This window comes from Sebastes fasciatus, chromosome 6, assembly GCF_043250625.1.
Source record: "Sebastes fasciatus isolate fSebFas1 chromosome 6, fSebFas1.pri, whole genome shotgun sequence".
NCBI lineage: Eukaryota > Metazoa > Chordata > Actinopteri > Perciformes > Sebastidae > Sebastes > Sebastes fasciatus.
This window is the reverse complement of record NC_133800.1, coordinates 17452315-17479506: the sequence shown is the minus strand read 5'-3', so window position 1 is coordinate 17479506 and position 27192 is coordinate 17452315. Positions and strand designations below refer to the sequence as shown.

Genomic DNA, 27192 nt, shown 5'->3' with positions numbered 1-27192 from the left:
TGCCTGGCAACAGTTTGGGTCCATATTTACTTCCTGTCAGCTGATGTCATTCACATACACCGCAACAAGATATAAACTGGGACGCATTTAGAATGTTTACATTTGAAACCCTGTAATGGTCTAAATATTGTAGATTTGTGACATCACAAATGGACAGAAATCCTAACGGCTTGTTTCAAAAGCACAGTTTCTGAATACGGGCTGTGTACATTTCTCTGTATATTGAGTGCTTGGATACTTTCACAGTATTTATATAGCACTTAAACCTGCTTTATAATATAAAAGATATGAAAATCTCACTTTTTACAATATGGGACCTTTAATTTCATTTATTTAATTTATATTTATTTATTTTTATATTTATTTACTTCTTAATATTTTCATTGTAAATACATATCCTTCTAACTTAATTTTTAGCTATTTACTTTCAAGTAAGATTTTTAATTAATTAATTAAATTATTTATTTTTATTATTTTACACACTGCCATATGTTCAATTTGGGGGAGTGTTCTGTGTTGTATGTACAAGGTGTTAAATGTATAAAAATAAAAAATAAATCTTAAGCAAACAGGGAGGGGGTTTACCTCAACACCGTTACTATGGCAAGTCACTGGAGCATGCGCAGTCGTGTGGAAAACACAGCATCACTTGCAGTAGCTGAGTTGACTTTATCAACCTGCTTGGAAAACAACCATGAGGCAAGTTGAACTCTTATAGTTGGTTTTTGGTGTCTGTTTTTAAGCTGTTGGTCAGGGCTATTAACTACTTTGTATAATTGTTCATGTTTTTATTCGTAATTTATGGTGCTAACAAACAAAAACACATATTCATATCATGAGTCATGGTAAATAGCAGGCTACTTATCTATGCTAAATGCTCTTTTGTGCGCTGTTTGTGAGGAAAATGTGATAAAGGTCATTCAGAAATTAGGGACCTCCATACTAGTGAGCCTCATGTGATTCATCTCAGTGGGAGGAAGTTATGCACTAAAGCCCCAGTTCTTCTCAAAGGCTGGTCTCTCTGTGGCACCACTGCCTGACACACCACTGCCTGACACACCACAGTGATCTGAGGTCAATCTGTCATTTTATTCCTATAAGACACTAACAGGATGGGACAAGCTTGAGTCAGGAGGTATGATTTCCTTCTTTAAATCATTAACTCTTCTGTATTGACACTCAATAGGATTCAATGGCTTTCTCTTTACATTGTTAGTTAAACAATGTCTAACTATCTTTTTAACATGTTTATAGTAGCCTACTTTCTCAACAGACCATGGTCACACTGATTGCATTGTTCGACCTGATTTGGAAGTATGTACAGGTTTTGTATCAAGTTCAGAGGTCAAAATGCAGATATTATCTTAGGAAATGAATTTATGCAAACAAGCTGAGCTCTGACAGTATATATAAACTGGAAAAACAAAGTTTGGAAACTTGTGTTTGGTGGATTATTTCTCTGTTGTTACAATGCTAATGGGCATTGTATTTTACATCGTTGGAAAGCCTGTTTATTTACCTTCGCAATGATGTCCAACTTGTAAGGATTATGCATTTGTGGGATGAGCAGCACAGCTGATTATGTGGGTAGCGCCCAAGAAAAATTTGCCAAAATGGTCCGTCAATGGTAAACAGTGTATTCTCCTGTTGGTATTGACTCTTGTTTTGAGTTGTTTGGTGGATTGGATGATTGAACTCTCTATCAGTAACAAGGAACAAACGAGACATATTGGCAATTTTACACTTTATTCATTTAATACAATATGTCAGGAGCCTCAGTAGCGGTGGAAGATCCATACGCAACCACAACAGCCTGGCACCTCCTCCTCACGCTGGTCACCAACCTGGTCACACGTTGCTGTGGGATGGCGTTCCATTCCTCAACCAGGATTCGTTGCAGGTCAGCCAGCGTGGTTGTGTTGGTCACTCTAACACGTACAGCACGCCCAAGCTGATCCCACAAGTGTTCAATTGGGTTGAGGTCTGGACTCTTGGCAGGCCGTTCCATTCTCTCTACTCCCACATTGTGGAGGTAGTCTGTGATAACCCTGGCTCTGTGGGGGTGAGCGTTGTTTCTTGGAGGATGAAGTTAGGTCCCAGATTGTGGAGATATGGGATCGCCACTGGCTGCAGAATCTCATCCCGATATCTCCCTGCATTGAGATGGCCTTCAATGATGACAAGCCTTGTTTTGCCAGTGAGGGAGATGCCGACCACCAAAGCTGTTACTCGATCGGTTCAACAATCAGCATAGCGTTCTCTGCGTCGTCTCCATACTTTGACCCTGCCATCCAACTTTCGCAGACAGAACCTGGACTCATCACTGAACATGACATTCCCCCACATGTTTAGGTTCCATTGTCTGTGTTGTCGACACCAGCGCAAACGGGCCTGACGGTGAATGGCGGTCATTGCAGGCTTCCTGGTAGCCTTATGAGAATACACTGTTTACCATTGGCAGAGCATTTTGGCAAATTTTTCTTGGGCGTTGCCCACATAATCAGCTGTGCTGCTCATCCCACAAAACCACAAGTTTCCGAACTTTGTTTTTCCAGTATATATATTTATATATATATATATATGTGTGTGTGTGTGTATTGTCATGCTAAAACTCAAAGAGGCTGAAGGGATGGGTATGAGGTCACAGCAGGTAGTGGGAATGTGGCACAACAAGTGGAGCTGTGTTTTAATGCCGCCAACTCTCCCTCCATCATCTTCCAAACCGCCCCCTGGATCTGGTATTTAGCTGACTAACAATAGAAGAGACTCTTTCAGGCATGAACAATACTCTCTCACCCCTGCCAGATACCCCCATGACACGCTGACACACACACACACACACACACACACACACACACACACACACACACACACACACACACACACACACACACACACACACACACACACACACACTCTTCATCTACCCCCTCCAACTCCTTGGGCTTAGTGCGCTTTTAACAACCCCCGTCACACAAACACACACCACCTCTCTGTCTTTCTCCTTCTAAAAGCTATGCACTGCCTATCTGACAAGTGAATGTAATGTGCCTCTGCTGTGTGTCTGTGTGTGTGTATGAGAGAGAGAGAGAGATTTGGAGGGTGAGGAGAAGCAGAGCGAGGAGGCGGGACCGTCAGCTCTTCATGTGTGATCAGTAGTACTCCTGTGTATATAGACTGTACAGCATCAACAGAGACAGTGAAAGGGAAAGGACGAGGAGAGGCGCGGCTGGTTGGTTAAATAATAACGAGTCAGTCATGAGAAGCAGTGCTTTGTGCGGCTCTGACGCTGAGCCAGGCTGTCTGGAGGAGAGGCAGAGGTGAAAAGGGACGTACGTAGCGTCTGTGATAAACCTGAAAGAAACACACACTCGGCTGTTGCCATGGGGGGCTCCCTCACCCAGCACAGGAAGGGCTCCGTCAGCTCTCCTCGGAAGAAGAGCAGCATGTAAGATGAGATGCTTCATTGTTTGTATCATTTGTGTGTGTACGTTCTTGATGAGAAAAGGAAACTTGCACTGTAGGCAGAGTGGTTGCACTTGATCAAGCAGATGAATCTCTCCCTTCGGTACTTGAGATTGTGTTGTCTTGTCTTGTGTGTTTAAACTCAGTGCTTATGTATCGGGGAGAGGAAAAGGAGTGGGAGATAAGGGGTTGAAGGTCAGTGCTTGGACCTTGATGCTTCCTGTAGAGCCAGGGCTTTCCCTGCTGGACTGAAAGCAAATCAGCCCATCAGACTCCCCACTGCACACAGCCTCTCCTGACGTGCTATTTTGAATGATAATTTGGTATTCAAATCTAAGGGAAGAGGGAAAAGAGAGTGGTACAGCTGATGCCAGTAGCAGAGAGGCTAATGTAATGAACATGAGCTGATCATGCTCCTGAAATTAAGGCCAAGTGTCATTGGTTTTGACATTTTAGCAGCAGCTTTTGTAGTTACTGTTAACTGTAGAAGAGATAATACTGCTGCCGGCTATTAATTATGCAGCTGTGACCCTAATTCTGAAGTGTTATTTTTATCATACGAGCGGTACAGTTTATTTTTGTCTAAGCAGGTAGCACAGCTTTCTGTTCTGTTCGTGCAGTGTGTGTGTGACATCCTTAAAGTACCGTGTGATGTATGAACTGCAGCTGTCTTGACAGCATGTAGAAAGGGAATGAAGATGTTGTTGCTGAGGCATTCGTTAGAGCTTAAAAGCACTTAACCGCCATACTCCCTCTTCTTTTTTGCTCTAATCCTTTGTAACAGAGAGAGTGAGTCCTTTCATGTTGTCCTTCCAGCTGATCCCAGTGATGCTTTATATCTTAAAAGCTTCTGTTTGCCTCTTGTAGTGGAACACTTTTTTCTCAACCAAATCCACAGGCATATTCAGTCTTTTCTTAAATGTCACTGTGTTCACTCAGTGATTCAAGTCATGGAGAACAGCGTTTTTTAATATATGAAGCAGAGCCGCCATGTATGTTGTTTTGGAGACAGAAAGGCAAGGACGTGAGAGCTCAGAGGGGCTGACATTGAGACAAAGCTATGTTAAAGCAATGCTCACATAAGCATACTGTAGTCTTGTGCATCTGTGTTTGTGTTATAGGGTAGGTGGGGGTTGGGGTCCTCCCTGTGGGAAAACTGGGAAGCCACCCAGTGCCGTGGGATCTCAGTTTTTTCAGCTTCTGGTTTAATTTTAGTTGGCTCAATCCTCTGTTTTATGTCCTAACTCCAGCAGTCTGAGATGTACAGTGGACTTCCTGTTCTCCCTGAACATCCAGACACTCCCTCATTTGGGAAGAGGTTGACCTGCATTTGGAGCTCATTTCTTGCTGCAGTGGTATGAATTCAGGCCGGTGTAGGCTGGGAAAACTTTTGCTAATCTTTAGAGAGACACACACATTGTGAATAAATGAAGAGACAGGCGCAAAATGCGTAGATGTATATTTGAATTATGCATAAGCCTACATTGACTTGGCTTGCCAGAATGAAAGTGAAACTCACTGCTAAATAATGTTGAAGTTAATGCCAGAAAACCCTGACTTGCACAATATTGTTATAGATGATGTAGATATATTACAGTACAATGAAATCTATTTGAAATGCATATTAAATACAATAATGCTATATGGCATTTTAATGGGAAAATAAATGTAGTTGAAATATATATAAACTGGAAAAACAAAGTTCGGAAACTTGTGTTTGGTGGATTATTTCTCTGTTGTTACAATGCTAATGGTCATTGTATTTTACATCGTTGGAAAGCCTGTTTATTTACCTTCGCAATGATGTCCAACTTGTAAGGATCATGCATTTGTGGGATGAGCAGCACAGCTGATTATGTGGGTAACGCCCAAGAAAAATTTGCCAAAATGGTCCGTCAATGGTAAACAGTGTATTCTCCTGTTGGTATTGACTCTTGTTTTGAGTTGTTTGGTGGATTGGATGATTGAACTCTCTATCAGTAACAAGGAACAAACAGGACGTATTGGCAATTTGACACTTTATTCATTTAATACACCGTCAGGAGCCTCAGTAGCGGTGGAAGATCCATACGCAGCCACAACAGCCTGGCACCTCGTCCTCATGCTGGTCACCAACCTGGTCACACGTTGCTGTGGGATGACGTTCCATTCCTCAACCAGGATTCGTTGCAGGTCAGCCAACGAGGTTGTGTTGGTCACTCTAACACGTGCAGCACGCTCAAGCTGATCCCACAAGTGTTGAATTGGGTTGAGGTCTGGACTCTTGGCAGGCCGTTCCATTCTCTCTACTCCCACATTGTGGAGATAGTCTGTGATAACCCTGGCTCTGTGGGGGCGAGTGTTGTTTCTTGGCGGATGAAGTTAGGTGCCAGATTGTGGAGATATGGGATCGCCACTGGCTGCAGAATTTCATCCCGATATCTCCCTGCATTGAGATGGCCTTCAATGATGACAAGCCTTGTTTTGCCAGTGAGGGAGATGCCTCCCCACACCATGACACTGCCCCCACCAAAAACTGTTACTCCATCGGTGCAACAATCAGCATAGCGTTCTCCACGTCGTCTCCATATTTTGACCCTGCAATCCAACTTTGGCAGACAGAACCTGGACTCATCACTGAACATGACATTCCCCCACATGTTCAGGTTCCATTGTCTGTGTTGTCGACACCAGCGCAAACGGGCCTGACGGTGAAGGGCAGGCATTGCAGGCTTCCTGGTAGCCTTATGAGAATACACTGTTTACCATTGGCAGAGCATTTTGGCAAATTTTTCTTGGGCGCTACCCACATAATCAGCTGTGCTGCTCATCCCACAAATGCATGATCCTTACAAGTTGGACATCATTGCGAAGGTAAATAAACAGGCTTTCCAACGATGTAAAATACAATGATCATTAGCATTGTAACAACAGAGAAATAATCCACCAAACATAAGTTTCCGAACTTTGTTTTTCCAGTATATAACAGGCAAAGAAAATGAATGGAAACATCATAAAGTAGAACAGTAGGGGGTGTGTTAGCTCCCTGCTCTGTGCGTGCATGTGTGTACAATGTACATGCACTGCTGGGAATTGTGTCTCTTGTGTCCCTGTTGTAGTCAGGAACAATAGCTCAGTTGGTGTCTCTACATGACTTCTTTTGGGTAAACCCCTCCTCTCTTTCAACCTTACTCCCTCATTCTTTCTCCTCTTTTGTTTAATCATGCCCTGTCTCAGTTAAGATATTCTAGTGTACAGTAGCACGGTGGGGCGTGCTTCGGCTCCATTCAGTCTAACTCTGTTCACCCCATGCTAGTTTCCTGCTCTGATTGCAGCTAATTGGGTGTTCTCTATTAAAGATGCAGAGATATCAGGGATGTGAAAACAGCTGTGCTTCCAAGAAGCATGTCTCTCTCTTTATATTTTATCTCTGTGAGACTGCAGTGTCCTGGATAATACTGCATTAAAGTATAAAAATCAACAAAAGGCGTGTGTGTGTGTGTGTGTGTGTGTGTGTGTGTGTGTGTGTGTGTGTGTGTGTGTGTGTGTGTGTGTGTGTGTGTGTGTGTGTGTGTGTGTGTGTGTGTGTGTGTGTGTGTGTGTGTGTGTGTGTGTGTGTGTGTGTGTGTGTCTATATGGTGTCTATATGCATGTTTTCATACACTTGGGACCCTTTCACAAGCCAGAGATCCTGTCAACTCTGTTTATCTCCCAACGGTCACGTCAGACCTATTATGTATCTCCCTCGCTTTCTCTCTCACACATCTATTCTTCTCTCAGCTCCTTTTGTCCTCTTAGTACTTTCATCCTGGCATTGTATCTCAAATGGGGTAGCTGAATGTTATTTTGTTTTATTTATGTGAGGAATCTGGATGAGAGTCTAATAATGACCACTAGATGGAGCCATATCACAGAACAAGCCAACATATTTGACCCATGCAGCAATATTATTCTGTTTAGATTAGATGCTGTGAGTCATTACATAGTCAGTAAGTCCATCGGTACCCATGGCCACATATTTATGGCAGACGGTAGTCGCAGCAGAGCATGCGCCAGCACATTATCCACAACTTCCTTTTATTATAATTATCTTTTGTGCCGCTTTCTGTTGAAACCAGACAATAATGACTCAACCTATAAGCATATAGTGTCTGTTTCTCAGCCGTATTATCTGCTGCACAAGAAGAACTTAGTTTGAAGAAGTTTGTTTGAGATAAATACAAGTACCCTAGTGAAATATGGAAGAAGCCACCATCAAGTATTTTATTGTTAGACTGTTTCTTCCTTCAGTGCTGATGTCTGAGCGATAAAATAAAGACCCAAATATGTTACCACATTAAGGAAAACACTCATCTAGCAGGTTGTCACTTAGTTATTGCATGGCAAAATTGATGCGTTCACTTTAAAATGAATGAAAGTGAATATGAGCTTTCAAAGCTGTAGCACAAAAATATCTTTAATTATACATACCACCAACAATCCCTGAAGAATGTCAGTCAGAGAGGATCAAGGCTCTGATGTGTTTGTACTCAGTTTTGGAAGAGACTTGTTGTTTTTTTGACAAAATCTATAACAACTTGTGTAACTGCGGTAGTTGTTCTAACTTTACAGCCGTTTGAGTTTAGACACATGACCACGAGCACTTATATTTTAAATACTGACACTGACTGACATGTTTATGACATTGCTGGTTGCTGTTTGGCATGTGTGCTGTGTAAATGTTGATCAAAGTAGAAATATTTAAAGACAGCGCTTTCTACATCTCTTTTTCAATGTAACTTATAATTGAAACAGGGTTTAGTGTCCAAGTCTAAAATGAAAAGACTGAAAGCTGCAATTACACACCACAATATGATCATGTTGGACAGGCAACACACTGACGACTCTGTAGTACTGAGTATACAAATCCAATGGTGGCGCTAAAAGAAAGACCCGGGGATCTGTTAGCATGCCTAAAAATAATCACAGAAAAAATGATTATATAAATCCACCCATTTATTTTAAGATACCTTGTTATGAAGCAAATTGTCGGTCCTGATGGTGGTGCTATATGAAATGCCATTCTTGACCTTCTATCAGCATGCAGGGGATTGAGAGCAGAGATAAACTCTCTGTGATAGTTGAGAAGCTTCTCTAATTCCCTCTCAGTGTGCACACACACACATAGTTAGCTCATCTAGTATCACATCACCTCTGTTGTGGCTCACACACGCATGTTTATCATTGCTGATTTATTCTTAGCTCATAACCACACATGCTGCCATCAGTCAAAATGTAATTGATGATTAAGGATGAGCATTCTTGCTGGATTAACTGACGGCAAACACACATAATAAGGGGTGTTCATTCCGTGTGTGTGTGTGGTGTAATATGTCCAATCCTGTGTGCTACAATGGCAGCTCTAGATCGCATATGGGTGTACTGTATGTGTGGGTTTGCCACTGTTTCACTGTGTGCTATTTGTGGTTTCGAGGCATTACATAAGAGCTGATTCTCTGTTTTTCTTCTTCTCTGTCTGTGGTTCGTGTCTCTGCCAAGGAGAGAGTCAGGGATAGTCCCACTCTGTCCACTTCTACATGTTGTCTCTGTCTGTATAAAGACGTGTGTTTTCTATGTGTTATTGTATGTCCAGGGGCAACAACTTCAAGGTATAGAACAGTTTGTGTAACGCAGGATGTCTCTTACTACTTGATGGGGGTTGTTAGCTTTTGACAGATAATGTCCACTGCTAGATGGACAGGTTTGTCCTCTCAGCTGTACTGATGGATAGATAAGGAAACAAAAGAGGGAAAGCAGACAATGTCAGGAATGTTTACTATAAACAATAAAGCATTTCAAATTCCAGTCCTTCTAAAAAAAACTCACTATATTCTCATCCTTGTTATCTCTCCGACTCTCACTCCTCATTTTTAATTAATGCTGTTTTCCATCCATCATGCCTCTAATTTGCTCCATTTTTCAGTCCAGCCATCACAGATTTGACAGAGCGTCTTTCTCTGTGTTCACCAGTGTGTGACGTTATTTTGGAGTGTGTTCGTGCATGCATTCATCTCTCTGCCTCGCCCGTCTCTCTGGACCAGCAGCACTGCCTTTTTTTTCTCCATATTTTTCCACATGTGAACAGCAGGAAAGGAACCTAAAAGTGCAAATAACTAGAAAAGCATCTCTGCTGCTTCCATTTTCTTTCCCTGCTCACCTTTTCACAGTGGCTGAGCCATCCTCCCTTTATTAGATTAGTCATGGTCCGATTTTTTTCAAAGAACTCATCTCAACTGGCCTAGATGTTTGTGTGACAGAGAGGGAGGGAGAGAGAGAGAGAGAGAGAGAGAGGTATAAATGTGAAAGCCTGGACTTAGAGTTATGTAAGCCACCAATGAAACAGCCTCAGAGGCACGTGTGTGGGTGAAAATGTGTGTGAGCAACGATGAGAGCTTTAATCCAAATGACTTTTCTGTCAGTCCGATGGGTAGTTGCACCATTACTAAAAATCTAGGTTCACTCTATTGATTTGTTTGCTGTCTGACCTGGATGTTTTCAGTGAACAATAGATCCTCTGTAGGTTTGGTCACACATCATGGAATTAACAGCTACATTTCCAGCTCAGATTTCTATCTGTTTGTGTAGATTAGTATTTATACAAGTTACATTCTTAGTCCTTGTAAAAATATCTTTGCAACTCTATAGCTGCTGTTTCCCTTTATTCATCCAAGGGAAATAGGCATAAGTACTAGTTATTCATGGTTTCTGCTGGGAGTTGCCATGTAAACAAACCATTACCAAATCAAATTACCTTTCAAACTCATTGTGGGCCGCCCAAACACGTCAGTGAGTCACATGTAGATAGTTAGGGCTTTACTGCATCTTACTTTATAGTTTTAGGGAATTAGGGAAGGTGTAATTTCAGTGAGAAGGGCTCTATTTGAAAGGTATATTGTTATGAGTTCAGGATACGTTATGAGCTTTATATCCAATCCAAACTCATCTCCTTACATCTTTTAAAATGTACTGTTAGCCTCATCGTTTCCTCCCTTTCCTCCCCTGTTCTCTTTTCACCTCCTCTTTCTTAAAGACACAAACGTCTGGTAGTCTGTCTCTCCCAGAGTAACCGCTTCTTTGCCTCTTAAAACAGGAAGCGTTGCCTCTCCTCTCCCCCCCTCTCCTCCCTCACAATCGACAAACCCTGAAAGAATCGGGGAGAGGGAGAGGGGGAGGCAAACTCCTGGGAGCGAGTTAGCAAACATGCAGGAGCAGGGCGATCCAATGTCTGTTAACCAGCTGATCGTCCACCCAGACGGAGAGGAGAAGAGAGGGGAGGGGAGGAGAGGGGAGCAGAGAGAGAGGAGCAGAGAGAGAGAGGAGTGACTACTGATGCTCCAGTAATCTGCACTGTGTGAGTCAGGGCTGTGGAGAGCAAAGCAGCAACAGACACAGCAGCAGCGTGAGACACGTTTCCCCCTCACGAGCGTCAACAACGCAGAAGAGCAGGATGAGAAAGCTGAGCGACTAAGCAAGAGGAGGAAGTGAGCAAGCCATAGCAAGAAGGGCAGAAGCTGACGTTAGGAGGGAGAGACGGCAAGAAGACAGGAAGACAGCTTCTTTTTGAGTCTCCTTTTTGAAGTAGAAAGGACTGTGGAAGATCACTGAACCTGACTGACAGCAGTGCCAATCTAAACGAATCCAGAGGAAGAGGAAGTTTATTATTAAATCTCTGAGGTGGCAGCAGGTTTAAGACTCGGCGTGGTGCAGGGATGTCCTGGTTGTCTCCGGTCCAGTGGGCCAAATGGACATGGTCAGCAGTGACTGGGGGTGCGGAGGACGAGGGGCAGCCTAGATCCAAGGATGGCGGAGAGGACATGTAAGAGGGCTAGGCCACATTGTTTGTGTGTGTGTGTGAGAGAGAGAGAGTGAAGATAAAGAGAGAGAGAGAAAGAGACAGCTGGTTTATAATTGAGTCTGTATAAGAGATAAAAAGAGAGACTATCTGGAAAGGAAAGAGTGATTCTCTGCATTTGATTTAATTTAAACAGCACTAGATTGATGGTGTGTTTGTGTGATGACTGCAGATTCCCCTGAGTCATACTGACAGGTGGTGGATATATACACACAAAGAGAGCAACACACACAGACTAACAGACTGATGGTGGTGGTATAATCTCGGATTCTTTCCTATGCTGTGGCGGGGTCATGCTGTCATTGGCTAAAAACAGATTCTTAGTCAAATACAGACACTCAAACTACTGTTTTGTGAGTCCCTGCTTTGTGTGCACCATCCTGTTTCTTTATGAGGCACCAAACGCTGAGGATATGACTGTGTAGGCTTGTTTTATGTGTGTGTATGTAAAGGCTGTTTAGCAGTTGGGGAACAGTTGCTGAAAGTTGGGGGAAGGGAAAAAAGCCACAGTTTCCAAAGCTTTTGATTCCTTTTCTGTCCCTTTCTAGTTTCTAAGTAACCATCCAAGATTGCAGCCGCTGGGGCCATCACTGGGACGTGATTCAGTGTGTGTGTGTGTGTGTGTGTGTGTGCAAGGTGGGGGGGTGGGTATGTATATTAGGATTAGCTCTGCCTCCAGAGTGTGTGAATATGTTTGTGTGAACTGGTATCACAGATGGAGTGTGGTTGGGTATTGGCGCTGAGAGCCTTGTTCCTTCTCGTGCTGTTTTTCATTAGAGTGCGGACGTTTTGATGTGTGTTCAAGTGGCTGGGAACGGGTACACACACACACACACACGCACACACACACACACACACACACACACACAACCACATAAACTCTCACTCTCCCTGTCTCTCCCTTCCTTTTTGTCTCTCCACAGTTTGGAAATAAATTTAGGCTGGGTGTCTAGGCAGCTGACACAGCAGACCAAAAGACTCTGTGTTGCGTGTGTGTGTGTGTGTGTGTGTGTGTGTGTGTGTGTGTGTGTGTGTGTGTGTGTGTGTGTGACTGTGAATGAGTCTGGTGGGACACAGTGTGTCCTTATTGAGTGGCAAAGGATGCAGGTGGCCTTGTAGGACTTCACTTCCTCTCCTCTCCCTTCCTCCGACTTCCTTTAAAATAAAAGCAGCTTGTTTATTTTGAGCTGCTTTGAACTCTATTGTTTTTACAATGTCACTTTAAGAAAACAGAAGATTGATATTAGAAAGCCATTGCTTATTTGTAAGAAAGAATTTTACACTTCAACACACAATCCAGACTTTCGTTGTTATATTTACATCATTTAGTAGCTGTATTATATGTAGTTATCTAGACTGATCAACATTTTCAAAGCCTCATTGTTCTCAAAGACAGTAGACGCTGTTCTTATAGCTTTAATGGGTTTTGTTTTTATCACATGCTCAAAGTCACTTCATGAGAATAGTACATTTTGTTTTATGGGTCATATTTGTCTGTTTTAGCACAGTTTCAATTTCAAACTGAAGATTTCATCTTTAGTTCTAGATAACTTGCCAAACACTCATTGTAGCTCTGACCCCTCTGCTACCGTCTCTTTGTATGTCTCTGTCTCGCCCTCTTTTCTTTTTTTGTGACTGATGTTTTGTTAAAGTCTTCCTCTCTCTTTGTCTCCACAGTTCAGACTCGGAGGGGACCTTTGAGACTCCAGAGGCAGAGTCTCCAGGTGTTGTGAAACTACTGAGCCAACTGGACAACTCCAACCACACAGGTGAGATGGTTCAGCTGTTCGGCTGACCCAGGGCTCTTACGCTGGTCAAACTCTGTCACACCTGAACGACATTGGATATATACTCTAAGGCAGGGCTCGGTATGTTAAAGGGTTCTCGCAAATTACAGACAAAAATATTTTCTCACTTACCTCCGGTCCCATCTGATCATGCAGAAAGTTTTAGCTGTCCAGTTTTTGTGTGATGTTTGGCTTTAACATTAGGGTTAGGGTTAGGTACTTTGTGTGAATTGACACTTTAATTTTAGCATAGTAATTACACTAATGTCTTGAGACTAAAAAACATTATGTGCAATGTTCCCATATGTCACTATGTTGCTCTTTGTTTATGTTGTTCACTGTGTCGGCAACAGTGTCAACTTGCCTGCTTTTGCTGATCACACAGATCTTGGATCAGCAGACAGTGTGTATGAAAAGGGAAATGTAAATGAGCCCTCTCCTGTTAGGCACAGACTGGTAAATGGGCTTGAATCGGGCCCGTTTGAAGCTGCCAGAGAGCCCACTGCTGTCCAATCCCCAGCCCCCCCTCCTCACCCCTCCCTCTGCCCTGCTTTCACCCACACAAACAGGCGAACCACACATCACCATGGTAATAGATGATAATCTGGGGTGCATCTTCTGTACTGAAACAAATACTATTACGGATGATGTTTGCAAACTCTGTTTCTCCACCTCCATCAGTTTTCATTAAAGTGATTTTGACATTTGCTCCACATGTATCAGGATAGAATTGGTCTGCATGTTTTGGATGGGTCAGGCGGGTTGAAATTAGAAACGTTTTTGACCGCAGCATATGGGACGCTGTGCCAGATAATAACAGAGAGATTAAATGTGTTTGTTATTGAGTCTAGTGTGCAGACAATAACAGTCTCCTTTTCATGCTAAAACAGTCACATGCTCCGTACAAAATCTGGGTTAGTTTCATAAATAAAAGATCGACTGTGTGGAGAAACCAATATTCTGGTTCACTATAATTAGACGATAAGGGCTCAGGGGGGAATAATTGTCTGTTCATGGGAACAACCACAGGCCACAATCAAACTGTCTGTACTGTTGAACCAGGACGTAGCTGAACCCTTCAACAGCTATTTGTCTACCTGTATACCATCTGTTTCTCTGTCACTTCCTCCTCTGTCTCCTTTTCCTCTTTTTCATAGCGATGTGGAACTGCAATAAAGCCTTATGTTGTCTTTGTTGCTAGGCCACATGGTAGTTTGTACTCTGCATGACAGGGTGTGGTTCCTCTACATCTGTTCCCTTTCTCTGAAGGGTGTGTGTGTGTGTGCCTGAAAGTACCCAGATTTTGAGCAGAAGCTTACATAAACTTGCATTAATTGAATGCATGATGTAATAAGTTACACATTAACCCTCAGTCATGACAAACGATGTGAGAAGCTGTTACCCGCCGAAGGTGAAACCGCAATGACTTCATTGATGTTGAGAAGAAATCCAGGAGAACACAGGAGAGTTGTTTCAGTTTTATTAATCTGTGTGAGTTTTACAGTGCGAGTGGGTGTATTTTTTCAGTAACAGAGAGTCCTGTGTTTCAGCAGCAGTGTGACTCAACAGAGACCAGCCTGCTGCTGTGGTCGTTAGCTAGCAGTTAACAGGATGTGTGAGGACGACACAGGATGTGAAGTGCTCTGAGAGGAAGCCAGCAGCCATTTTAAGTGTTCTAGCAGGAGAAGGAGAGGCCGTCATTTCAAGTTTAAATCCCTGAATGACAGATAAAATCATTAAGTAGCCACAGGATGGGGGATGTTTTACTCTTTTGGGACAGAGATGTTGGAGGAAGGATTGAGTTCTGCTTGTCTATGAATCAGCCCTTTAGTGGTTCTCCTTCCACCTTTCTGAAGTGTTTCTCAGTTGCTGTTGGTAAATATGCATCCTCATCTGAAACTCTGTGTTATGGTGTGCCCCAAGGTGGTGTCCTGGGTCCTATTCTGTTTGCTCGGTATAAACTTCCCTTTGGCCAGATAATAAGTCATTTCAAACTGGTATCTCTTGTCACTGCTATGCAGATGATATTCAATTATGCATCTTGTTTCTCCTGTCGTCTTAAAGCGTCTATAATTGTTATTTACTGTATAGATTTAGTGGCATCTAGCGTTGAGGTTGCAGACTGCAACCATCTCAGTACCTTTCTGCTCACCCCTCCTTTTCCAAGCGTGTCGAAAGTTTTAGTGGCCCACAGGTAACGTAAAAACACAAAAGGTTCTCTCTAGAGCCAGTGTTTGGTTTTCCATTCTGTGCTGCTTTAGAAACAAAGCGGCACAAAATGGTGGACTCCGTGAAGAGGACTCGCTCCTTATGTAGATATGAACGGCTCATTCTAAACTAACGAAAACCAGATTCTTAGTTTCAGGTGATTATACACTAATGAAAACATAGTTAAGAATATTATATTTCATTTCTGCTCATAGATCCCCCGAAATGTTACACACTGTTCCTTTAGGAAGTGACTGTGACAATGTGAACGAGGTCACTCATATGCATCGTTTTTAGCCGCAGTAGGCAGCTCTTCTCTGTCAAATTTTCCATCTGAAACCGAGGTGTCACTATGGACCAGGCAGTGACTCCTTAATAGCTCAGGCCAACTGTGTCTCAAGGTGAGACTAGATTGTTTTCCTCCCGTCTCAACTTGTAACTCCCTTATTTGACACTAATGTTGATTTCTTTACTCTCATATTCAGAATTCAATTCAAGATTCATGTGATGTCTTTTATAGCTCTTCAGAGGCACCAGCCTACATCAGATATTTACTGCAGACCCAAAACTAGGGGAGGCACTGTGTTTTTGAGGTTGTGCTCCTAAACTTTTGAACGCTCCCTTTTGGGCTGTGGACAGACACCTTAAAAAAACAAAAAAACTTAAAAGACCCCGTGTTTAAACTTGTCTTTGGGTCGTTTTTAGTTATTTCTATTTATGTTGTTTTCACCTTTTCATTCCTCTTTAGTCTGTATTATATATCTGTTGCCTAATTTTTTTTATTGGGAAGCACTTTGTGACGTTCTGCTCTTGAAAAGTCGTATATAAACTTAGTTAAATACTTACTTTTCTTCTCTTTTCACAGTTCATCCTGATGTTACAAACCACTTTCTGGACAACTACTCCAACCAGGATGTCGGCCCAGTTTCATCCCAAGAGGTTGATTCCCTGAACAACCTCACCAGCTCCTCACCTAACGACCGCAGCTTTGGTTTGGACCAGAACCTCAACCTGACGCTCAGCAGCAAACCCAGTCCCGGGGAGGGCCTTTCTCCATCCTGCTTTCTGCCCCAGCCTCCAGCCCTCCGGCCTCCATCGCTGTCCGTCCTCTCCCCGCTAAACAAACCAGATCCTTCGGAGGTGGACGACCAGGCTCCGGTGACGTCTGACTCCAGCCCGGACTCAGACTCGATCTCCAGACATGACATTTGTGTGGAATCTGACTTGCTTAATGGCAACATGTGCTCCAACGCACAAAACACAAAACTGACCTGTGAGACCAACGGCACAATTATCACGTGAGTAAAACACAAACGTACACAAAGGCCTCTTCAGCCATCAGTCAGTGGCTGAAACTGAACTACCACTGAACAAACAGTCCTTTCTCTTTCATGGCCGTAGAGAACATTAGTGAATACAAGCTATTGTGCACGATGAACCTGATGTAATCGAAGTGGAGGCCTGTTGTGTGTCTTCAAAGGTTATGTCAGCTGTTGTTTGTCTCCTGCTCATCCATTCATGCCTCCCCAGCGTTATTATAGTTTTAATATTTTTATTGCTTTTAGTTATCATTTTATTTTAGAATTTTAGTTCACTTTCAATTTTTTAGTTCAATTTTTCAGGATGATTTGTTTTAAAATTTGCTTGCATTATTCCACAGAGGCAGATTTGGGGCAGTTTTTCAGGCTTCATAGCTGGATGAAGTATTTTTAACTATTTTGTGTTTACTGACAGAAAATGCTCTTTGAATGGTAAAGAGAAGTTAAAGAGTCAACAATGCCCTCTTGTGGCGTTTTGTGTTAGTTTCCTGCTAAAGAAGAATCATGATTCACATTTCTATTATCTCCATTGACCCAAAAAATAAACAAATAAACATCAGCGTTATTGTTATTGGCTTTTTATGATAAATACATAAATTATATTAATATTTATTTATAAATATTTTCAAAGTAAATGAGTGGTTTGACATGGGCACATTACTTGCACAGAAACAGGGTCTTTGAATTACATATGGGTTAAATCTTATAGACCAATATACCGTGTATATACAGTATAGTCCATTTTTCCATATTGTCATAAAGGTCAATTTCTCTATACAGTTTAATTTATTGGAAATTGCAGCCCAGTTGTTCTTTGTTGGAGGGTTTGCCTGCAGTCATTTCCATGTCATGGCTTTCTTGCTTAGCAGCCAAAAGTATTTTAGATATTTATCCTGAGTGATACGTTTGTCCATGATTTTGCCCAGATAATGAAGCAACAAAAGAGCAACCAACTTTTTGTCCAAATATCTTCTTTATTTTTTTATGAATCTTTTGCCAGTATCAAGAATATCAAAGGACATGCTCAGGAAATACTTTTTTTTTTTTTCTATTGCCAATTTAAAAGTGTTATCATATTAGTTTTGGAAGATTTTATTTTCACTTTAATTTAATTTAATCACCCGTCTACTTTTAATCTTTTTAATTTACTAAACTATAATAACCCTGCACTCACCTTGTGTTTAACCTAACCCCTGTCCCGTCGTCTCCTGTGTCTTTCCTTCCTTTTCCTTCCAAACCTGTCATTCTGTTTCCCTTCTCTCTGTGTGGCATCAGGACTGCTGAGCAAGTCCATTTCCTCTGTGTTCTGTTGTAAGTACTGTATAACTGTGTGTGTTTGTAACCTGAGTACTTGTTGTTCCTAATACAAGTCCAGGTCCAGGCTGCACCTGACCTACATTTTCCTTCAATCACAAAGGGAAGGTGAAACAAAGAAGGATTAGATTTAGAGAGTAGCAGACAGAGAGTGTTAATGGAAACCCTGTAATTCCCTCAAAACACTCTGAACAACTGTTCTTGCTCTTATTTCAATTTGGCAACAATCTCTTTCATTAATCTGCTTATTCTTCTGCGTAATTCAGCACTTTCAGTAGAGCATGCAAACTCAGCGCACACACAGAGCAGAGCAATGAGGTCTGGCTGTAAGGCTTTCTATCTCTCCTGCTTCCTCTTCTCATCATCACACCTGCGCACATGTACACACAGTGCAGATTTATGATCAGGCTAGTGTTGACACTGGTTTTGTTTTTGACCTTCATTCTCAGGAACTCCTGTAAAGTGAAGCAGAACCAGCCGATGCAAAAGGACTTCAGCGGACAGGTGAGAACTGATAATGTGTCTGCTGCTCGCCTGACTCATGTGGTAGTATTAGCTCCTATTAGCTCTAGGAAAGCATCTTACAGACAGTGTGGTTGATTATATTTGCGGCTGTTAAAGGATGACCATCACGGAGACCACGCCACAGACGAGGAGAAGTTGGCGAGCAGCGCCGGTGTCAAACCAGACAAAGACCAAAGCAGTGAGTAACAGGATGGATGAAGATTGATTTTAATGTTGTGCCACCTAGTTACAGTGCACACTGACGCTGTAGTGAATAGCTCAGTTACCAGCGAGGGAATCAGAGATCAGATAACTAGTTGTTAAAGTTTAGACAGCATTCTTTAGCTTCGCTCGATCAATACCAAACAGTGAGAAGGCCATCTTTGCTTCACTGTTACAGACACACACAACATTAATCATTAACTGTTTGCACTGAAACGTGTGACTTTGTGGGTCACGAGCACCAGTTGTGCAGAGCAACAGTACGGTTTGTGTGCTCCGTTGTTTTTGGTGTGGTAAAACACATTGTATGATCACACAGATGCCTTCAGGCTGCATGTGACATAGCTTTAGTTACTGGCTGGTCTGATCTCAGCAGGCTGCACTGTTACACATGTTGCATAACCGCATAATCACATGCAGTAGCTTGAGGTTTTATTGTTTCTAAATGCATGATTTACTGTGAACATAAGGATTTTTCTGGCTTTGCCCAAAGACAGGTAATTCTCGAAGATGTACTGGGCTGATATTTGTATGAGTTTTAAATATGAACATTAGTGCCTTGATACTCCTGTTCATGTCTTAACTAGTCATTTAGGCTCTTTGTGAGTCATAACTAAAGTGAAGACAAACTGCCGGTGGTGTAAGTTTATTTTAAAGCAACTTATAACTACACATTAAAAGATATTGCATATTAGTCATGAGAATACTTCTAACAGATCATACTGGACATAAGTGAGTAAGTCTCATCCTGTCAGAAACTCATTTTCACATCTTTAAACTACATTTTCATGTCATGAGCACATATGATGGTAACAGAGTGATATTTCTTATGAGAAATACAATGGCAGAAGTGTTGTAATACTTCTCATGTACTGCCACCTGCTGGCCATGATGATGAGCTATATTACATTAGAGGCTACAGCATCTCTGACCCTAAATTCTTATTAACGTGTGTATCACTTTCTTCCAGGTCAAGACTGCCATGTGACATCAAAACCTGAGGACTCAGACTGCTGCTCAGTGGTAAGTAAAACCCACAATGAATCATTTCCCCTACATGTGCTGTGTCAGGCCTGTATACAGTCTATCATCATAGTGGTTCACTCTCATGCATGTGACCAGTGACCACTAGGTGGGGTGAAGCACTCTTCTATTAGTTAAACTAAACTGCCGCCATCAGTTGGGAGAAAAACAGCTTTGACAAGTCCAGACTTGTCTTAATCCTAGCATTACATTTCACTCATCACTGTAATGGGCACCTTGTGTTCAGCTCTTTGAACTTGTTTTCTGATTTGAATTGGTGACATTTACACAGTAGACAATTGTGCAAGTAAAGTTTGACCTTAAGATTTAATAGACTGCCCAGTTTTGTGTTTAGAGCCACCTGCGTTATTATCTAAAGCTGCAGTATTGTCGCCTGTCTGATATGATGACCGCACTGTGCTGTAGGACAGCAGGAGGTACTTTGTGTCTGTGACCATGTTCATGTACTCAAGTGACAGATGGATTTAGATTATCATTCATGAGATTAGAATATGACTGTCATAATCCAGGGAAGGACAAAATGAGAGAGGAGAGAGACAGTGAGAAGAAGAAAGGATGGAGATGTGTAAGAACGCTGATAGAAAGGCAAGAGGCGTACAGGGTAAAAACATTAGAATGAGAGAATTTAAAAAAATTATGAGTCATAATTTGTAGTTTGTTACAAACATAAGTATTCCTTTTTGTTTATTTCTCTCACAAATTGGTATATTGTAACTAATAACCATGACATTTGCATTGGCTTGTTTAAGCATCTACAGTATAATGAGTTCCCCAGAAAAAAATTATTTGCTGCACAGAAAATTGTGCCTTTTATACTTATGAAAGAAAAATATTAGAAGACAAAATATTAAACTACAAATCAATGATGTGAAAAATGTGAAAGGGGGATTTATTATAGTGCAAAAGGTATAGTTTTATGGCAGTATTGGTTAATGTTACTTGTGTTTTTGTTATGAATATGTTGTAAATTCATGAAAAGTTTAGGTGGGTTTACCCCCAATTAAACTAATGGATGTACAATAAAACTAATTTCCTTCTATCTTCAGCAGTTCGAGGACCCATGTAAACTGAAGAACAAGTCGGAGGGAAGTGAAATGCAGAAAACAGGAAGTCAGGTCCTGGATTCCATCTGCATCAGTGAGGCAGAAAAACAGGCCGTTCTCACCCTCATTAGAGAGGAGGTACACACTTTTATCACAAGAAATATGTCATCCGTGTGTTTGTTTTCACCTAATTGGATCGTATTAGTGTTTTCTTTGAATGCACAGTTCTGCTCACAGTAGACGTCTCTTTTCAGATCATCACTAAAGAGACGGTAGCCAACGACTGGATGAAAAAATTCGAGGACAGCAGACAAGAAGTCAGTGAGATGAGGTGAGAAAACCTGTTGCTGCCTGCTTTCTAGGGTGGTCATGTGAGGTTTTGATAGACTGGAACATTCTGTCTACAGTCTGTAATAAGGTTAAGTAAAGCTTATCATGTGTTTTGTCTTATTACAGGAAGATTGTTGCAGAATATGAGAAGACAATTGCTCAGATGATCGGTGAGTAGAAATATTTGAAGGTACAATCCACCAAAAACATTTGAACTGTGTGTTCAGGAGTGCAGAACAGACTTCTGTTTTTCATGTATCCATTTATTTCACTGGTTGCTGTAATGATTTTAGTGCCACAGTGTGATTTGTGTCATCTTGTACTGTGAGTGTCCTGTTTCACTTGGATGCAGTAACATTGTCTTGTATTAGGAGAGACGCAGCAATTAGAAAACATAAGTTTTGGGCGCCCTGGTAGCTGACCTTTTAGAGTGGACGCCAATGTACTAAGGGCTGAGTCCTTACCGCAGCGGCTCGGGTTCGAATCCGACCCGTGGCCCTTTGCTAAATGTCGTCTCCTCTCTCTCTCTCTCTCTCTCTCTCTCTCTCTCTCTCTCTCTCCCTCCCCTCCTTTCCCATCTATCCTCGGCTGTACTAAAAAAGAAAACACATGTTTCAGTCAAGTTTTTTTCTCTTTTTAATGCATCCTTGATTAAATGCAATGCTTCATGCTGTTACCAGACTGAATACAAGAAGTAAGTTAGCACTCCACAATAACACCTTCTTCACTCTTCTTAGAGGACGAGCAGCGCAACAACCAGAGTTCCCACAAGGCTTTGCAAACAGTGACGACAGAGAAGGAATCCGCCCTGGTAGACCTGAACTCCGTGGAGCGCTCTCTCTCTGATGTGTTTCGGCGTTATGAAAATATGAAGGGCACCGTGGAAGGTTTCAAGAAAGTAAGCGGTCACAGGACAAGTTCATGTCCAGATAACTGCTCAAGGAAAGTGTCAGTTTCAAGTGCTGAAGCGATAAGATGATAGTAGCACAAATCGGAGGGCTGTAAAAGGATTAAGGTCAGAGAAAGGTATCCTGTGATTAGGGAGCAGTGGTCGCCTAGAGGTGAGAGCAGCAGGGGTTTACATTGAAGATAAACCTGGCCCTTTCACTCAACAACTGCTGCAGAATTAAACCCCTCGATTCAAGCAGTTTACCCCCAAATCTAGACCCGCTGTTGGTTTAGAGCAGCAATAACACAGTGCTTGTTTTTTGTTTCCTCGTACAGAATGAGGAGGTGCTGAAGAAGTGTGCTCAGGAGTATCTGGCCAGAGTCAAGCAGGAGGAGCAGAGATACCAGACACTTAAACTCCATGCTGAGGAGAAACTAGACAAGTATGTAGAGATTTAAAGGAAGTCTAATTTTCCTCACAAGTCGGTTATAACCAACTAAAAACTTTAACAGGTTTGAGATGCTGTTAATTTCCCTCATTCCATTTATCTCTCAGGGCCAATGAGGAGATTGCTCAGGTGCGTGCCAAGGCGAGCTCAGAGAACATGGCGATGACCGCCGGTTTGAGGAAAGAGCAGATGAAGAACGAGTCTCTGGAACAAGCTCTGCAGCAGAAGGTGAAGGGCATCTTCATATCTTTCTACATGCTAATTCGACATGAAACATCTTAGCTCTTAATATTACACAATACAACATATTTACCGTATTTGTACACTGCAGCAGATGTATTAAATGTACGTATTCATCCTTTGTTGTGTTGTCATAGAATCAAGAGATAGAAGAACTCACCAAGATCTGTGATGAGCTGATCGCCAAAATGGGAAAAATCGACTGAGAGCCACTCCCTGTGAATCAGCCACCACCGTCCCTCCGGTCCTGCTAACAGCGACGCCCTGTGCATGCCCCCAGCCAAGAAACAGCTCTCATACTCCTCTGCCAGCCCTGCATCAGCATGTACAGATGTCTATAGTACCTTCCTGTATACTATATTTGCACTACTTGTGACCTGAATCAAGAAGGTTCTGTACATGCTAATAATTCTTCTAGCTGGGACTCTGTTATGTGTATGTGGTCACGTTGTTTTGTTTGCGTTTTTGCCCATTACGAGGCCATCTGGACCTCTAGTGCTTTCGCCCATCATGCCAACGAGCAACAACCAGCTTGTGACTCAACTTAAATTCCCAGCAGCTTAACTGCTAAATTCCCAGCAACTCCTGGGCATCATGCAGGTGGGCGGGGTTATTTTAGAGTTACATTTAGGCATACAGTATATTTCGATGGGCTTTGACGAGGATTGTTTTATACTAAAGCAACAATCCATGAAATGTATTTTTTTTCTACAAAGTAAACAAGGATTTTACTCTGAAAGAGAAAAGCTCAGGGGTGTTGTGTTGGGCGGAATGAGGTCAGGGTCAAAGTCAAGCTGCACAAGAACTTGAGGAAAGGATTTTAGGATTATTTGAGGAAATACAGTCGTCCTCGGAGGCCTTGGTTTGTTCAGGAGAGACACTGAAACCAGAACAAGTCTGGACCACATGTCAGCGAAACTAAAGCTGCAAATAATTCACAGAATTTGCTTTACAGAGTCAGTCACAGACAAGTAGAATAACCTGACAATCATAGACTTTCCTGTGGTTATATAAACTTTGTGACAATGTCTTGTCCGATCCACAAAGTCAGTATAAAGAAAACTTTATCCTGAAGTGTAAAGAGTGACAAGCTAAATCAACTATCCTGTGTTAAGAATCCTGAACTGGAAAACATTAAAACATAGTGACTCTATATTTTGATTGAAGATATTTAAAACTATTACAAGATAAGCAAGTGCTGCAATATGTCAACAGTTTTTTTTTCTTTTTTTAACATCACTGTGTCACAGATTGAGTGTCCACTAATCACATGTACCTCCTACCACGAAGGAAACTAAGTGTTTGACAGCTTTGTGAGAGGTTTTGTCTGTTGCTTATGTGTGATGAAGATGTGAGCCTGTATTTACAGCCGTGCACCAGTTATTCAGCAGATAAATCTGTTTCTTTGCATGTTTATTTTTGTAGCTTTGTGTTTCTCAGAATGCAGATTGTTTTCTTAACACATCAGTAAAACTAGTTGTGTAGTAATGACTTAGTAACTGAGTGTCAGTGAAAATACTTCAGAACCGGTGCCAATATGATACCTGAATATTGGTTCTGATGACAAAAACAAAATTTCAACACTTGACTTTGTTGTTCTTTCCATTTAACAAAATAAGCATCTCCCCAACATCGATGTTTATTGAAGGCTTAACACAAACTACTATTTGCCTCAATATAATACAGTGTAAATTATGCAAATCTATGATTTAAATCAGGCAATATTTGGACAAAGAAATATTTGACTATTTAGTTCAAATGTTTCGGTACTTTGCAGTTTTCACCACACAGTTCTATGGAGTCAGTCACTATTAAAGAAGTTGTAATGTCTGATACCCAGACTCTTTACCACCATGTAAATCCATTTATAACACAAAGCCATTTATGTGCCACAGTTTATATTTGTGCCATTCTAATGTCACGTTACCTCAGCTGGTTTGTCTTTGCTTTGCAAAATATGGTTTCGTCACTTTAGGTCCTTTTCTTTAAATATTGTTTGTATTTGTAAATTAGAAATGAGGATCTCACACTTAAGGACTAACGGCGTGAGTGTGTGTACATTTGCCTGAATAAATATAAATATAATTTGTTCTACTACAAGTTTTTCTTGTTTTTTTTAACATGTTTCTGCGGTTGTTCATGATTACCTTCACTACAGACTTAAAGCTGAGAAGTGTGAATTCTCACAGTGTGTGTGTGTCAGTGTGTTGTTCTCAGTATGTGTGTCATGGCCTCAGCATTAGCCTCAGTGAATCACTGTGTTTACATCTTACAGACTTCCTAACATACACAAACAAACACTCACACATCCCAGCTGAGGCGGTGACGTGAGTGAACCTTGAGCTTTTTTTGTGCAGCTTCATTCTGCATCCACACTTTGAAAATGGTCAATAAATACAACAACAGTATTGTGGAATCAATACTCAAACAAATTACCTTTATAACACTGAACTGTAACTGTGTCTCCCTGTTAAAGCTTGCTCACTAAGTCCATTACCACAGGCTGCTGGCTGTGCAGCATAGATGGAGATTACAGAGATAAGACCTTAATGCCCTCAGACACCTTCCCGTACCTAAACCCCCTCCTCCTCCTCAACCCCCAGCGTCCCTTCCATCAGAGACTCCTCTCTGCTCATCCACTCTTTCTCTGGACTCCGGAAGACGCGGTGACCATCGGCCAGCTGCCATGAAGACTACTCTGGCCCTGCTGTTGCTCATCTCTCTGGCCTGCCACAGTAAGTTTCTACAACACTGATACCAACACTGGATTTTGGGGTTTCAGCAGTGGGGATTTAGTTGATTAACAGCTGGCAGACTATTTGCTGAGAGGTCACAAAAGCACTGTGATACAGAGGATCCTAAATCCTAAAAGCAGACCTCGGTTGTTAATTTACGCAGTAGCAAAGCAGTTTTAGATTGATGTCTGCACAATTTGGGGCATTTTCCATATAAATCTGTCACAGATGCAAGGTTCAAATGATGTAGATACATTATGTTGTGGCATGGTGTAAAAATCAATACACTAGGTTGTTGTGACATACACAAGATTTGCTTGTGTTCAAATGTGTCCCAGTCATACATTTAAAGAGGGGATTGACATATATCATAGATCCATACTGCCATGTGTGGATCTCTACTCAATGTATCTGCAAGTGTGTGTGTGTGTGTGTGTGTGTGTGCGTGCGTGCGTGCGTGCGTGCGTGCGTGCGTGCGTGCGTGCGTGTGTGTGCATGTGTGTGTGTGTGTGGATGCATACTGGGGTGATGAATGGACTATTGAATAGTGAACATACATGCCTAGTCTCAAGTCAGGTGCTCTCTCCTGTCCTGTATGCAAAGGCGACGCTCTCCAATGCCACACATGCGTGGCGTCCAATGAGGAAGACTGCAACCGACAGGGCTCAACCTCCTGCCCTCAGTACGCTGATGCCTGCTCCACCATCACAGGACCCAGTGAGTAAACACACACACACAAACACACAAACACACACCCAGGAAAACATGCAAAGTATGATTTGGTTGAATAAAGAATTGTAAAAGCCTCACTAGAGGTCGGGATAACACTGATATCCAACTTATGTGAAGTAGCGGTTTAAGGAAGTCAGTAAAGCTTATAATAGTGCACATGCTGCTTCCATTGACAAAGAAAAGGTCAGTATGAAAACCCATAATGAAGGAACCAATAGTATTTTTGAATTGTTGTTGAATGCTTTGCAGATATACATGGCCTATTCATTATTCTGTCAATACTCTGTGTGTGATCATAAAGCCAGCCTCTCATCATTTGAGGTTGCTGGATGTCATCCCGGCAGTTTACGATAACCACAAACCTCTGTAGGCCTGTGTGTGTGTGTGTGTGTGTGTGTGTGTGTGTGTGTGTGTGTGTGTGTGTGTGTTTGTGTGTGTGTGAAGAGAAGAAGAGTGTGGGAGGGAGTTCACCGGGTTCACAGCCTCATATGAAATTAACACAAGTGGTCCGTCTTCAAACACTTCCTAGCATTTAAACGTGAATGTCTGCCGGCCTCACACATCCTGCTCTTTGTCTCGCCCTCCTTCCAGACACCGTAATGAAGTCATGCACGTACAAGGCCTTCTGCGAGAAGGCTCACGGCGTCGGCTCCGGAGCCAAGATGGAATGCTGTTTCGGCGACGACTGTAACGGGCCCCACCGGGGCCACAGCCATGGGAATCACAACCGTGCAGGGGCTCTGGCCTCCAGCCCCGTGCTGCTGATCGCGGCCCTGCTGCTGCGTGTGGCCGTCAGTCAGCAGTGATTCATCAGTCAGTCCGTCCAGTCATTTGCTAGTTTGTTCATCCATCCACCTTCTCCTCTTTGTCACTGTGCCCCTCAGAGATTTTTCAAGTTAAAAGAAGGATTTGAGTGGCAGAGTTTCACATGTGACTGTGTTGGTGCTGTGAAGGTGGTCAATCCCATAAACACAAGCTTCAGCGCCTTTGATTTTGTCATTTTTTTTAATCATAATCAAAAACCTCATTATCTATTATCAAC

At 42.1% G+C, this 27192-nt stretch overlaps 2 protein-coding genes across 6 annotated transcripts; both read left to right on the top strand.

Moving 5' to 3' along the window:
• The first annotated feature begins 606 nt into the window (after window positions 1–606).
• LOC141769237 (transforming acidic coiled-coil-containing protein 1-like) lies at window positions 607–24777 on the top strand. Of its 5 annotated transcripts, none has more exons than XM_074638107.1 (13): window positions 607–699; window positions 13013–13104; window positions 16196–16628; window positions 18413–18467; window positions 18585–18666; window positions 19660–19712; window positions 20780–20914; window positions 21031–21107; window positions 21233–21276; window positions 21844–22004; window positions 22331–22437; window positions 22551–22671; window positions 22821–24777. In XM_074638107.1, the coding sequence occupies exons 1-13, from the start codon at window positions 695–697 to the stop codon at window positions 22887–22889; spliced, it is 1434 nt and encodes a 477-aa protein (XP_074494208.1). In that variant the 5' UTR covers window positions 607–694; the 3' UTR covers window positions 22890–24777. The 5 variants fall into 5 exon arrangements, with proteins under 5 accessions (XP_074494208.1, XP_074494207.1, XP_074494206.1 ...); XM_074638106.1 differs by lacking the exon at window positions 607–699 and adding an exon at window positions 3161–3448 and having other exon boundaries at window positions 20783–20914; XM_074638105.1 differs by lacking the exon at window positions 607–699 and adding an exon at window positions 3161–3448.
• Window positions 24778–25268: 491 nt separating this feature from the next.
• On the top strand, window positions 25269–26972 carry LOC141769238 (uncharacterized). The gene is made up of 3 exons (XM_074638108.1): window positions 25269–25418; window positions 26022–26135; window positions 26742–26972. The coding sequence occupies exons 1-3, from the start codon at window positions 25370–25372 to the stop codon at window positions 26954–26956; spliced, it is 378 nt and encodes a 125-aa protein (XP_074494209.1). The 5' UTR covers window positions 25269–25369; the 3' UTR covers window positions 26957–26972.
• The last annotated feature ends 220 nt before the right edge of the window (window positions 26973–27192 follow it).